The following is a 13,756-nucleotide window of genomic DNA, read 5'->3' on the forward strand; positions in this document are numbered from 1 at the left end:
TTTTGCGTTGATGTTATTGCTGCCACACTTGGTCTATAAAGTTGCTGAACTTGCCTGGTATGTGCTGGTTTTAGCTTATAAAGGTGAGAGCTCTGAGACCGGGGTGCAAGCTGTGAAGGTTACACTAAAGCTGTGTGGAGCAGATCACAGCTAGAAGTCCTTAAACGTCTCCAAGGAAAGTTCTGACATTTATAACCTATATTAAAATGTATTTATATTCTAAATACTCATATCTGATGAAAGAGATTGCTGAACTATTCCCCTGTTCCCACCGCTCTGTTTGCTTCCACATCTGCAAAAGTGCCTCATTCTCTGCAGTGAGTGTAAGGGAAGGATGGGTACTAATGAGTGAGACAGAGAGAGAAAGAGAGAACAAGTATTGAGTAAGTATTGAGAAAACGTGGTAATGAGAAGTGAGAGGTAAGGTTGTAAACAACGAAAGTCCAGCAAGTGTTTAACAGATGGCAAGCTGCAGGAGGTGGCAAGATCAACACCAACCACATAAACACAACATGTTGACATACTGCTGTGTAATAGCACAACAAGGGTTTTGTTTTGACCTCATATCAGAAAGATACAGATGTCCCCTTTTTTTGAAGTAATGCAGGTAAAAAGTGTGTCATTTTAACTTTTTGATGTTATGCTTACACAGTATTTCAAGGTTGCAGTGAGCTGTTGTATCAACATCTCTTCAATGTCATAATGTTTTCTGGAGGGAGAGACATGTAGCAAGAGAGGTGAGAGAAAGTGCAGTCTTGTGGTCTGCTTTGGTTTCTAAAATTGCAGAGGTAGTTCTTCGGCAGCCAAGCGGCACCATGTGACAGTAACTGGATCGCCACACAGCTGCAGCCGCAGGCACCGTCAGTCGTCCCCAAGGCTGCTGGAATAGCGACAGGACAGCTCTGCACTCATGCAAGCACACAAATACTGTACATGAACACCAGTGTATGGAAAAACCCAAATGGTACAGGATGGGGTTAAGTGGGGAGGTGTGGGAGAGAACTCTACTCTGCCTGTTTCAAAGATGTTTTTAAAGCTGTGAAATTTCTAGTCCAACCACGGCAGGCTCGGTTACACACAGGGCTGTCTTTTAAAGCGAGAGCTGGTGTGTTTGTTCTTCTGTTAAATGAAGGGTGGCGGTGGTCAGACTGGAACCCAACTACAGTCAATTAGGAATATCTCTGTCAGAGGGCAGACCAGACGCTTGTTCTCTATTAAAGCCTTGTTGTTTCTATTAGCTCTGATGGCCATTGCTGTAAATTTATGGAACAACTGGGACAGATTTGCTTCCCACAAATAGATGACGAAAACAGGTCAAACTTAAATAACAAACACAGGTTTCAGTGTTTGAGTAGCTTATAACACTTCAACCTGTGTTTGAGTGAAACTGAAGAATGACAGCATTAGTTGTTTCAGAATGTGCCCAAAATGGCATATGTTTACGCTGACGTGACATAGCTATCTAACGGCCGTAGTAATTATGGCAGGGGCAATGGAGAAAGTCAGGTAACGTTACAGAGGGTCAATCCATGTAGGGAAGAGGTTGGGGTGGATGGATGCGTCAACAAAATATCAGACTTTATCTCTCTAAGCAACGTTTTTTAAACTTTATGCATTGCAAATTCATTCAGAATCTGCTAAGTTCAATTTATCTGCTCGTTCCTTCTCAAAGCACCAGTCGAACGCCTTTCTGTCCCGCTGCGCTCATCAAATAGTTTGATGGTGAAAGACACTCTGCAGTCAGGAGGAAAGGCCTCACACACCTCACGGAAAGAATTCCTAAATGAACACAAAACTCACACAGTGTATTATGACTTTTTCATGTGTCTTTTGTTCTTACTGTGTAACAGATGCAACTTCAATACTTGAGATAAAAGATACTTAAGTAAAACACTTTAGATGGAAACATAGGTCCATGTGCATAAAAAATAAAAGTAAAATGACAGATTTTTAAAAATACTCGAAAAGTACAAGTACCTAAAAACTTTACAAAAACTTTATTACAGTAACAAGAGTAAATGTACCTAAATGTAATGTAATCTTTGTCTGTTTATTTGTGAAATTGTCATCCTTAAACTTTTCACAGTCTGGCCTGCACTGCACAATATCCGTCTCTACTGTGCAGACAGACTAGGTTGTCTGGTGATATGATCTATTGATCGTGTCTCGTTTGTCTCAGTCTGTCCATCCATCGCTCATTTAAGTTATTTCAGGCGATATCTTAAACACAGCTGGGACCATATATCCTCACAATATATTTCAGACTAAAACGTGCACTGCTTTGATCAGTGAAGGTCAAAATTTACAAGACAAACATCTCTTAGATATCGCTGTCAAATTTGGACAAGACTTGAGGAATTATTCTTGGCACAGTTTTCTAGTGTCTAAATAATTTACATCATTGGCTGGAGGGAGTCAGTATGATTAAAGGCTGGTATTCCAAACTCTGACAGGCTGTACAACACCCAGCTTATTTTTGGTTTTAGTTGAAGAGGTAAAGGTAAAATGTTTTAACCTTTGGTTCTAGATGTGCATTAGTCCTTCCTGAGGGACAATGTTTCTTTTTTATACTTAATCTTTCTTTCATTTTGAGGGGTCATTTTACGGTTTCAGAATGACTGTGTACTAACTGAGGCAATGCTGCACAGTTGTAGCGTAACCCTACACCAGTATCTCTGAGTCAGGCTTGGTTACCGAACACCAAACAGCATACAGGGCAGGGTGGGACAGGAGAGAATCTAAAGTGCGTGGCAAGTTGGCAGACAGATCAAACAGTAAGCCCTGACCCCTCATACTCACTGTTGCAGATACATCTCTGAAATAAATAGAAGGAATACTGCCTGGAGTGTAATGATAACATCCATCAGCACACCAAAGATAGTGGTATTACAAATATCATCCGGGTATTCCAAGTATTTGTCCTTATAGGGAAAGGGAATTCACCATTGTCTTGACTGAGTGAAACAAAGTCAATTAATGTTGCCCAGGTAATTTATTACAACATTGACACAACTCACACTGAACAATTTATATTGTGTGAGTGAGCAAGCAAAATGTAGCATTTTCCTGTGAGTAAATGTGTCTGTATTTCCTCCAGCACCTGTAGAAAGTCTTGATTACTGTCAATTACTTACTATCAGCCAAAATAGTTCTGAAGTTGTTTAATATCTTAAAATTGTATAATTATTTTCATTTAATTTGAATGCTAATAATACATTTTTGTTTTTGTTGTTTGAGGAGTCGGATTTAGGTTTGGAATACACCTAAAAGTGATTAAAGCAGTAGTGCTGAATCAATCCTGCCTAAGGAAGCCAAACAAAATTAACCAAAACACCAGTCACTTTTCTAAGCTCCTAATATAACATCAGAGGGCAGGGCAGAAAAAGGTTTGCCCCGTATTAATTGTAATAAAGTACAACTTATACATCACACAAGAGTCTGCTGACCATTGAAAGTCATAACAGAAGAGCTCAAAAGAAGAGATGGTAAGCCAGATTTGACATTTGCTTAGCCACACAAAATAGGTGAGGAAGGGTGCAGGGTTAGGTGGGGAACTTGCTAGTTTCTCTCCATAATTCTGTTTACTTCCTCCGGCATTTTGTTCACCAGCCAAATTTTATTTCTCAAAAAGTAACAGGGTTGTAAAGTGAGTTGCTGTATGTAGTTCCCTTTATGGTACAAAGCAAAAGATACATACAAAAAACCTTTTTTAATTAAAAAGTTCTTTAAGATGGAAAAGAAGTGAATTTATTTAATTATTCTGTGAAATAATCAATCTGAAAGGCAAAATATGGAATTCCTCCATCTGGAAGGTATGAGAACATTTGAGAACAAGTTCTGTAAGGGCTGCTGTTTTGATTGAAAAACATATCAGAATTTTGTCATGCTAATACACCAGGTTTATGAGACAAAACAACTATGGGAACTTGTCTTTATATAAGTTCAAGCCATTTGAGTGGACCAACAGGATAATCACTAGAAAATAATACTCTTTCTGTCTATTCAAATTTAGTATTTTAGAAAGAGTTCTTCACACTGTCTAAACATCTCATAACAACACTATTAAATTCAGATAGCAGTTTTCTTAGAACTGCCAATGAAATGACCTCGCCACACCAAGACATATGCTTTTAGTCCACTCTCATTCTGTAATGAGGAGAGCTGGCAGGACGATCAAAGGCTTTCCACTGAGCCCTGACACTAAATGTAGCTGATGATCTGTCCAAGGGGAGAGCTAAGACTGATATGTAGATCATACCAAACAACTACAGAGGTCTGGCTGCTTCAGGCAGGTCTTGAAGGGAGACTGGAGTGAAAAATGAGAATGACAATTTACCTTCTCTGCACGTCTGCCTTTGCACACAGCAAGTGTAAACACTGCAAGGTGGCAAAGGAAATGAAGGCAATGGTAACAAAGATCATTTTGATAGTTCCAAACTATACAGCTGTATTGCTATGACTTCATGCTAGGCCAGGAACATGGCAGCGTAGGAAAAGACTGCAATGCTCGGTTATCGATGGGAGGAAGAAGAAGCAAGAATCTCCTAGTTTGAAATAACAGAGTGGAGGTGTATGAAAAGAGTTTTGAAGGAGCTGGAGCACATGTAACTTGTGGGCTAGCTCTTTGTTATGTCTCCTCCACCCACCAACTCTCTTCTCGTTATTTTCTCCCACCTTTCCAGTCACCGGTGCTTCTGATGTCTGTATGATGAAAATATGAAGATCAGAGTTACAGGGAAATGCCAAAGCAAAGCTTTTCTACCCTGAACGCAGTGAAATCAATCCTGCTGAAATGGAAATGAGGCACAACGAGAGCATGAACAGCAGGAGCACCAGAGGTGGGCGACAAAATGCAAAGGGTGAGGGAGGACACCGGTTGGGCTGTTACAAATCCAAAAACATGTTTCAACCTGTTGAAACTGTTTTGTCAGCAAACCTAATCCAATAACCCCCACCCACACCCCCACCCCATACACACACATACATCCTGTATCCCTCTCCTTTCCTCCAAGCCCACAAAGGAAAATGGTAATAAACTGACAATTGCAGATCGAAGCAAACCTTTCCAAAGACCTCAGAACAATAAAGCTAATCTATCTGTCCCTGGTACAATCCTAAAAAGAACGTGTGAATAGCATTTCAGAGCGGGGTCGCTATCTGTTAAGCCGCCACACACCTCGTCTAAGGACACTCCGGAATGAAACATTGGGGAACTGGATAAATGAGCTTTTCCCCTCGCTTTGCTAGGGGGGGTGAGGGGGTTGATTTATATCCTGTGTGTTATTCTTCATAGAAGTCATTATCACCCCTTTGTGACTGATGCTTATCTTTTTATCATCGTAGTGAAAATGGCAATTTGCACTCTCTGCTAGGAAGAGGTTTTAACATTGTAAAATCCGCGTATAGTGCACAATAAAAAACAATGGCACACATTCAGTGCTTTCAGGCTCACAACCTCATCTTCCTTTGTGCCAATCTCCCCTCTCTGTCTGTCTGTGAAAAGACGGGGAGAGAGGCATTCTGATATGCTGGTAGATACTGGCAAACAAAGACACGGAGCAGCGGGCTATCACCTCTGTGTTGACGCCACAAGGTCCAGAGTTGTCAAAAGTATCTGACCTCCATCTCTGCGAGATTACAATGCTGCAAAAAAAAACGGAGAAGAGAAAAAGGGGAAAGTGGATATAGATCAAATGCATGTTCAAACAAACTCAACCAGCGTCAGGCTGAGCATACAATAAAGAACAATGTCGCCTTGGCAACACGGGCCCCCTCCTATTCAGCCTTTGGGGAATATTTCCCATCTTACCTCATTCTGTTGGTTTGATGAAATGATACTTTATGAAATTTTAAACAATATGCCACATGATCAGTAAGTTTAAGGTCATGCAATCATAATGATAGGCTGCAGGCTGACAAAATGTCTTACATTTGGAGAACTATAGAGCGCATGAAATAGCAATAAATAATAAATACATTTTTCTCACTGGGTATAAAGGAGAGGACAGATGGAGAAATATGTCATTTTTGCTGTCAGCCCTTTCTGCGCTTTTACTGAAACATTTTTGGAAAAACTTGGCACCTCCTTTCATTGTTATTTTTTTATGCGATTAAAGAAAGATTTCTAAGCAGCACCTGGTTTGTTTTCATACTGCAATGCCCAAGAGCAGCGCAGAGCTCAGCCAGCCACATCTACACTTGGATTTGAAAATCAAAGCATAACGTAAGAAGTGGGCTAAGTTCAAACACTACTTGACTTTTTTTCATCAACTTTGTTTTATGGATGTACTGTGTATTTCTTCTGCAGGAAAAGAGAATAAAAAAAGACTGATGGGAGAGGGTCAAAGCAGAGCGGTTCAGTGTATTTTCATGGCATTGCTGACAGGAGTATAAAAAAGGATTACATTTTTAAAGTGTATATTTGTATAAAATATGCTCAATGCATAAACATGAAAATACAGTAATAAAGTACATTTATATGTTTCATTGTTTTTTAATTAGAGCTAAAATAGAGCTGAATACATTTTCATGAAAAATAAGGGGGAGAAACGACATGTTCTGGAATTATTTCATAATTATTTCTTCTATTGCCAATTTATAGCAGCCAGCTCTTGTCAAGAGAAGTGTTTCAAAACCTGTAATACACCTAGCCATTTTTATATTTATTCACTGAGCATCAATTCTTAGTTCGCACACAAACAAAGTGCAGTATGCTGCTTTCCATTTGCTGTCAGGCCCTCAGCAGAGCCTCTACAGAGAAAGGTAATGGCCTCACAGTGGGAGTCCTGACTGAGCTGCCATGAGGGCTCTTGACAGAGTCGGAATGAGTACCTGCCTGGTCGGCAGGAGTGCCTGCACACCAGCCCTTAGCTGTCAGAGGTCTGGGATCAAAAGTCCTGCTGGGTGCACTAACATCTGGCCTGCCCAGGATACTCTGATCTGATCCAAAAATAGAGTGTGTGACGGTTGGAGAGCCATTTGAATCCATTATTTCTGTTGGTTTTGAAAGGAATTTGACATGGTCTAGACCTGACAAGGCGTTGCCATGATGGTCGAGTCTTTGTTGTGATAGTAGTGGTCTCAGCTCTGGTTGATCTTTCTTCTCCAAGCCTTTGCAGCTATTCTGCACCTCCTCATCTTGCCTGGTTTGCTCTGAGCTTTGACATAAGATGTCATTATAGTCGCTTTCTGCGGAAGACCTGCTCTTTAGGTGGAAGAACTGATAGAACTGGAAGTCACACTCATAAAAAGGCTTATATTTATACAAAGGCACATAACTGGACGTCCCTGGAGCAGTGGGGTCTTTGTTGAGAAGACAGCAGTGGAGGCTTGGGGAGATGGGCAGGGGCGAAGGGTGAAGCATGGGGACGATGGCAGAGGAGGAGAAGGAAATGTCGCTCTGCATCTCTCTCTGTCTCAGCTCCCGCTCCAGCATAACGTTCTCCAGCTCCTTGTCTGCGAAGGCACGCCTCTTTCTCATCCGGGCACTGATGGGGGGACACATAAAGTGTGTTTGGTCACGCTGTGTCTGCTTTGACCAGCAGGAGGAGTCGTCCTCCAGCAGCTCCACCGGTTTGATCCCTGCATAGGGAGCAAAACGTTATGCTGTTATGTATTCATATGTTTTATTTATTTATGAATAATGAAGTTGTTCCAACCAATTAACTGTTATGTTTATGTTTGAGCACTTTGTTCTTTATTATTTTAATTATGCAGTTGGTTAGCGGTGTCATTTATGCTTTACTGAGAGCACAGAGTGGCTGAGAGGGCTATAAAGAAGACAAAGCCAGAAGGTATTAATACACACTATGTAATGCCCTGTTGCTGTGAAATAGTAAAGCCACAGTGATCAGGTTTGTTTAGGTAAAATAAGTGTGTGTAATGCTGGATAATGACATCTGAGAAGAAGCTCTGGCAGTATGGCCCAAACAGGCTTTCAGTTTCAGTTACATTGTGGGCATAAGTACAAAATGAAAATGTCTGTTTAAAAGTATCCACTTGTGTGAAGGTATGTGTGTCTACTTGTGGGGATACATTTGTTTATTTACTGACTTTTTGGTATAAGGACAAAAAGCTGGTCCCCACAAACTCAAACATTTACTTTGGGTTAAGACCTGGTTTTTGGTTTAGAATCATGCTTAAAAGTGGGGATGTGATTCTAATCTAATACATGTCTTTTTTTTTCAAATTCAATATGTCCACAAAGGTCTGCTAGTTATCTGTTCTGTGTGTGCACTGAAAAATCTGGTGTTTGTACACAACCCTGGCTCTGTAAATGGGAAACAAACAACATTGCTCTAAATAAGCCACACAACTTTATTCTAGACATTCCAGCAATGATTTGTGTGCCACAGACATTCAGCTTACTTTCTAGTTCACCAAGATATGCTGTTGTTGTGGTGTTTGCTATTGTAACAGGAGAGTTGAGTATCGCTGAATGGAGCTGGTGTGCTGGCTCTGAGAAACTGTCTCCTCCTCTCTGCACGTTAGCCTTGCAGCAGCAACTGTAGCGACAGATTGCTAACCCGCAACTTAGCTAATGTTGTTCGCTGTATATCATGGTATTTGTCAAGGTATTGGATTTCTCCAGAATTGCATACCCCACCTTTAATCTACTAGGATAAGTGGTTAGACATGGACTGGTTGTGTAAGGTAAACCTCTATTGAATTAATGTTCTAATAAATTATTAAATTAAACATTAATCTGATTTATGTAATTTTTGTGAAAATTAATTTTACTACACATCTACTCAAGAGAGAATACTTGTGACCTGTTTTTGTACCAATTACAACTCAACCTGGGCAAGTATAAGATTATTTATTTTGACAGGTCAGCAAACAGTGAATCACTTCCTCCATGAACAGATGACAAACCAAGTTGATCAATTTATGATCCTGCATGAATTCTGACAAACTCAATAAATTAAAAGCAATTAAGCAAAATGTTGACTTTTAGGGTTTCATCTGATCAACTGAAAAAGGAATAAAACCTCTGCACTTTCTACCATAGTTTAGGAGAGAAGAAGTATGTTAACGAGAGAGGAGATGTTAATTAAACTTTACCCTGCAGGAGGCTCTTAGCCAGGATGCTGGGCTCGGCTGCTCTGGTGTAGCGCTGATATGCCGTTCTCCGCAACGGAGTTGCACACCTGACCCCCCTCTTACCCTGGGAGAAAGATGGGACCAGGAATTAGACATTTGAACATAATATGGAGACTATACCCCAAAGGTAATTAAAGAGGAATCAATGCATTATGTAAGAGAAGAAGAAGAGCTCTTAGTGATTAAGATTTTTTTTTTAAAAGGGAGATATTTGGCTATTTATGCTGTTGCCACAAAAGAAATGTCGCTATTAAGTATAACTTCAAGTCATTTTGTATAGAGGAGCATCTAAATGCACTGTTATATTATTGTACTATTTTAGTTAGTATATTATAATATGAATATTATATTTTAATATATTAATTCAACACTGTTTAATTATATGATCCAATCTAAAATATATATTGGCAATATTAACATTTTGTAATTGACAAATTGACATTTCAGTTATAAATGCCGATTTCTGTTACAATACAACTGATTACTGGAGAGCAAAAAACAACTAATTCTAATTACTCATCTTTTTAATGTTAGTATCACAATAGTATCACAACATAAGATTCATATATACATATACATATATATATATATATACATATACATATATATATATATACATATATATACACATATATATGTATATATATATATATAAACGGCTGGAGTGAACTGTCAAGTTGGTTGGTTAGGTTTATTCAATCAGGAAGTCATATAGACTATATATACACACACTTCTTGCTTCTGTATGTACCCCCATGTAAAATAATTATCTAGGATTTCTGTTCACAAAAGTATAGGGTAAGATATGGACTGCTCAACAAAATCATTACTGTATTACAACAATTAGTGTTAAATAAAAATCCTTCTACAACCCTAACCCTCTCAATTTACCTTTCCCTTCATGTATGAGTCTTTACACATGCAATATTTATTTGAATGTTTTTTCAATAATTTATTTCCTCTCATATAGGCTACACATATGACCCCGCATTTTGATATCACTTTTTGTTACTCTGACGGTTTGCCTCCTGATAATCATCTACAAGAGGTCGTGATTTACCCATCTGTTTATTCTCCAACACTGACCTGTCCTTGTGCTCTCCTCACCTCCGCAGTTTGCTGCCGCCTCAGTGCGACCTGCGCTGCCATGACGCGCTGCCGCTCCACCACCAGCAGGCAGCAGGCACAGCGACAGTCCCTCCAGCGGCAGAACCGTTTGTGGCCTTTCAAACACGAAACGACGCCGTGGTTTCGACAGCGGGCGCATTTGGGGCTACGGGCCATCTTGCGTGGTTTCTGCTGATGGCGCACTGGAGACAGAGTCACTTTATTCTCCCCTCCGTCAGCGTGGCAGCCGTGCTGCCCAACGCATCCGTCAGGACTTGTCACGTCAACAATTTCTTCGGATTTTAGTACAGAAAGCTTTGCTCTGGTCTCTAGCTGCAGGCCTCCTTTGAGCTGAGAGGACATCTATGACTAATAGCACCGGGATCCCACTTTCAATCCGTGATGCACTATGTTGCTGCTAACTCTGAGCAGTCTTTTATGCATAAAAATGATTTTAGCCCAAGATACAACAAATCAAACGTGATTATGATAGGTACTTATTAAAGCATAATTAATTAATAGTCTGCCGAAAATTGAAGAGAACTGATGAATCACAACGGTGGTGTTTTACGCACACATTTGAAACACAAAAATAGACTTAAGAATTAAGAAATAAAAATTCCAACACTGCTGCGCCTGCAACATAACACGCACAGACGCAACAGGTTCTGCTAATTGAAATGAATCAGCTTCCATCAGACAGAAACTAACACGACGCATTAAAATTGTGATTCCAGGTTTAGAGAGGCCGTGCGCCACAACTTTCCAGCAAACAGTTTCCTATTGAACACCAAGCCGTGAGCTGTGCTGTGCTGCTCCAGTCTGCTGCAACATCACAGTGTTTGTCAGGGTGGAAACTTTGCAGCCTACCGCCAGACGTTTGAAATGTTAAGCCTCTCTCAGCTGCTCTCTGACGCTGTTTCCAAGAACAAGCGGATAGCAGACCGGGCCACAATGCCGAACTCCTGGCGCGGGACCCGCAAGGAAAGGTTTGGGGAAGCCCGTTTGCAGCAGAAGCAACTCCCTCTCCCTATAAACCCTATACCTGCCCTGCCCTGCCCTGCCCACCTTCAAACTTTGAACAGAGATTTGGGATCCTGCCAGACACACATCTCCAAATTTTTCTAGGAAGATCACCATTTATGTAGAAAAAAAATAGATGTCAAAGGCATTTGATTACATTAAATGATGCCAAATTGATTAAGAAATGCATTGTCAAACTTTAAGGGAAATACAACCACCATTAGTAAACGTCATAATAATAATCATTATAATAATAATATACAGAGAGAGACCAGGCGAGTTAAAGAGTAGAATTACTTTAAAACATAAAATTAAGTTATGTGCCCATGAGGGTGCATACATGTGTGAGGTGTGTTGTACCAGACTGGTACAATATGGACTAATTAGGCAAGCCTTGGGAAAAGTAGGCCAGGGGGGGAAGTGACTGAGAGAGAGAAAGAGAGAGAGAGATACATTTTCATATTACCTAGGAGTGATCTCCACACTCATATTTATTCATAACACTGTTAAATTCAATGATTTAATGGCTCTCTTGATGTTTCTAGTGCCACCATTTCTGGCACTAAAACAGAATAATCAAAACCATTGAAATACATAAATACCCCCACTTAGTAAGGCCTGTTTGGAGTGTTTCTGACATTGGTTTACTAAGAGTGAATTTTTCTAATTCTCACCTTTTAAAAACAATATAATTTATGCTGTCAGGTAGCCTAATTTATTATGTGACACAAAGATGGTAGTAATCTTTACTAATAATGTTTATTATTTACACAGACCACTACACTTGGACCTTCATGTGCAGAGTAGATTATGCATACAGTGAACTTCATTGGAGGTTGGTGGCATGCTGCACATACTTAATACTAATAAAGTGCGGTGTAGCTAAAAAATACAGTGCCATAGACTACACTGAGATGGCATGAAAAGTGTGCTCCCTACTGGTTCTATTCTGTAATTACAACCAGGGTAGTTCATCCAGGGTAAAACCAGTCAGGGCTAGTGTGACTTATTTGTCTGATCTCCATCTTATCACACCATTCAAGGCAACACAAGTAATTCAAATAATTTCCAGCACAACACTGAGCACCCAGAAAAACATAACATCTTGCTTCAGGGCTTTCCTTAACCAGACTAGTTATCACTGTAGACCCTGACAGGACTAACTGTCAAGTGGTCCTCCACTGTAGCACCTACAAGTTAAGCTCATTATCACAATTCCCATATCATGCTTCAGGCTAACAATGATTAACTCATTATGTATATGACTGTAGTAAAACAGCTAAAATGATATTTAATCTGCACATGCTTGCTGCACAATGTAGTCCTCCAGAGAGAAATTATTTCAAAAAGCCTGAGATAACATATGCAAAGTTTGAATTTAAATATGCAAATCTTCTTAATCATTCAAGTTCAAAAAATATCATTCCACAAATTCTTGGTGCCTTTTATATTTTGTCATTGTGAAACTTATTTATTTACACCACTATAACTACACTAACGATAACACCACTAAGGACAAAGAACATAATATATAGTATGTGTAAAGATCATGGTCATTGCCTATCAATCACGTTTAGAGTAACTAGGCGAAAAGTGTCTTTGAATCTATCTAATTTGGGTGCTATAATAACATCTGGATAACCTTTAAATCTCAGGATGGACAGAATGGACTTTTGTAGGGAAAGTATTAGACATGCATTTAATATCTATTTTATCATCCATATACGGTACTATACATGTTGTCTTTGTCAAATGGTATTCTGCAGTATATAGATAGAGCAGTGGTAGTGTAAAAGAAGTAAAACTTGCCCACCAGGTTCAACTGATGGCAGTGCATCCAGTTTTCTACAGTGCTCCAACAAACACTCAACAAACATTTTGTTTACCCAATCATTTGCACAAAGCTGCTACTTCTGTTTTTTTTGCAGGGGTATAATAATGTCATGCTACTGCTACCTTTGGTACTGAGAGGAAACATTATTTGTACGACTACAAGATGTCACAAGTTGTTTAAGCAAACCAAAATGCTCAAAATTGTCTGTTGAGAGCAGTCTACTGATGGCCGGATGGTTTAAAGTGATGGGTGAACTGCTGCTTGGCATATAATGGGTGGGACATACAGAATGTTGTACAGCACTTCCATAAAAACCAAGTAAGTACCCCCTTATTAATACCATCAGCTCGGCTGGTGCCTGCGGTGGAGTGCATCTCTCAAAGCCCATTGATTCACAGACAAATTGACTGTCACCCACAATGACATGGTGCTCTGGCATTCCCCTCACACGTCCTCCTCTTCCCTGCACTCTCTTCTACGTCCTGCGGTTGTACTGAGAGTTGTGCCCATCTACTTCCATTTTCGTAGCAGAGATGAAGTTTGACAGACTCCTTGGCTCCCACCATTCTGCCTGCCAGCATGTCCTCCTTTATCTGCCTCTCACTCTATGACTGACGCCCTCAATCGACTTGTGAAGGAACTCAAACAAAACATAAAAGTCAAACAACCTGGACACTCAAGGACAACAGC

At 40.0% G+C, this 13,756-nt stretch overlaps 1 protein-coding gene across 1 annotated transcript; it reads right to left on the reverse strand.

The window, feature by feature from the left end:
• Positions 1-6,550: 6,550 nt before the first annotated feature.
• On the reverse strand, positions 6,551-10,572 carry dmrt2b (doublesex and mab-3 related transcription factor 2b). The gene is made up of 3 exons (XM_046049285.1): positions 10,189-10,572; positions 9,064-9,166; positions 6,551-7,581 (listed from the first exon to the last, which is right to left on the reverse strand). Exons 1-3 carry the CDS (start codon positions 10,570-10,572, stop codon positions 6,731-6,733), a joined length of 1,338 nt encoding a protein of 445 aa, XP_045905241.1. The 3' UTR covers positions 6,551-6,730.
• Between the last annotated feature and the right edge of the window lie 3,184 nt (positions 10,573-13,756).

Source organism: Micropterus dolomieu, linkage group LG05 (assembly GCF_021292245.1).
Source record: "Micropterus dolomieu isolate WLL.071019.BEF.003 ecotype Adirondacks linkage group LG05, ASM2129224v1, whole genome shotgun sequence".
NCBI lineage: Eukaryota > Metazoa > Chordata > Actinopteri > Centrarchiformes > Centrarchidae > Micropterus > Micropterus dolomieu.

What these genes read in the sequence shown, in the direction of transcription:
- dmrt2b (XM_046049285.1), bottom strand. Translation starts at nt 10,572, where the DNA reads ATGTCCTCTCAGCTCAAAGGAGGCCTGCAGCTAGAGACCAGAGCAAAG. An exon ending in TGAGGAGAGCACAAGGACAG is followed by an intron (nt 9,167 to 10,188) that starts GTCAGTGTTGGA and finishes TCTTTCTCCCAG; the next exon opens with GGTAAGAGGGGGGTCAGGTG. An exon ending in GGCTAAGAGCCTCCTGCAGG is followed by an intron (nt 7,582 to 9,063) that starts GTAAAGTTTAAT and finishes CTCCCTATGCAG; the next exon opens with GGATCAAACCGGTGGAGCTG.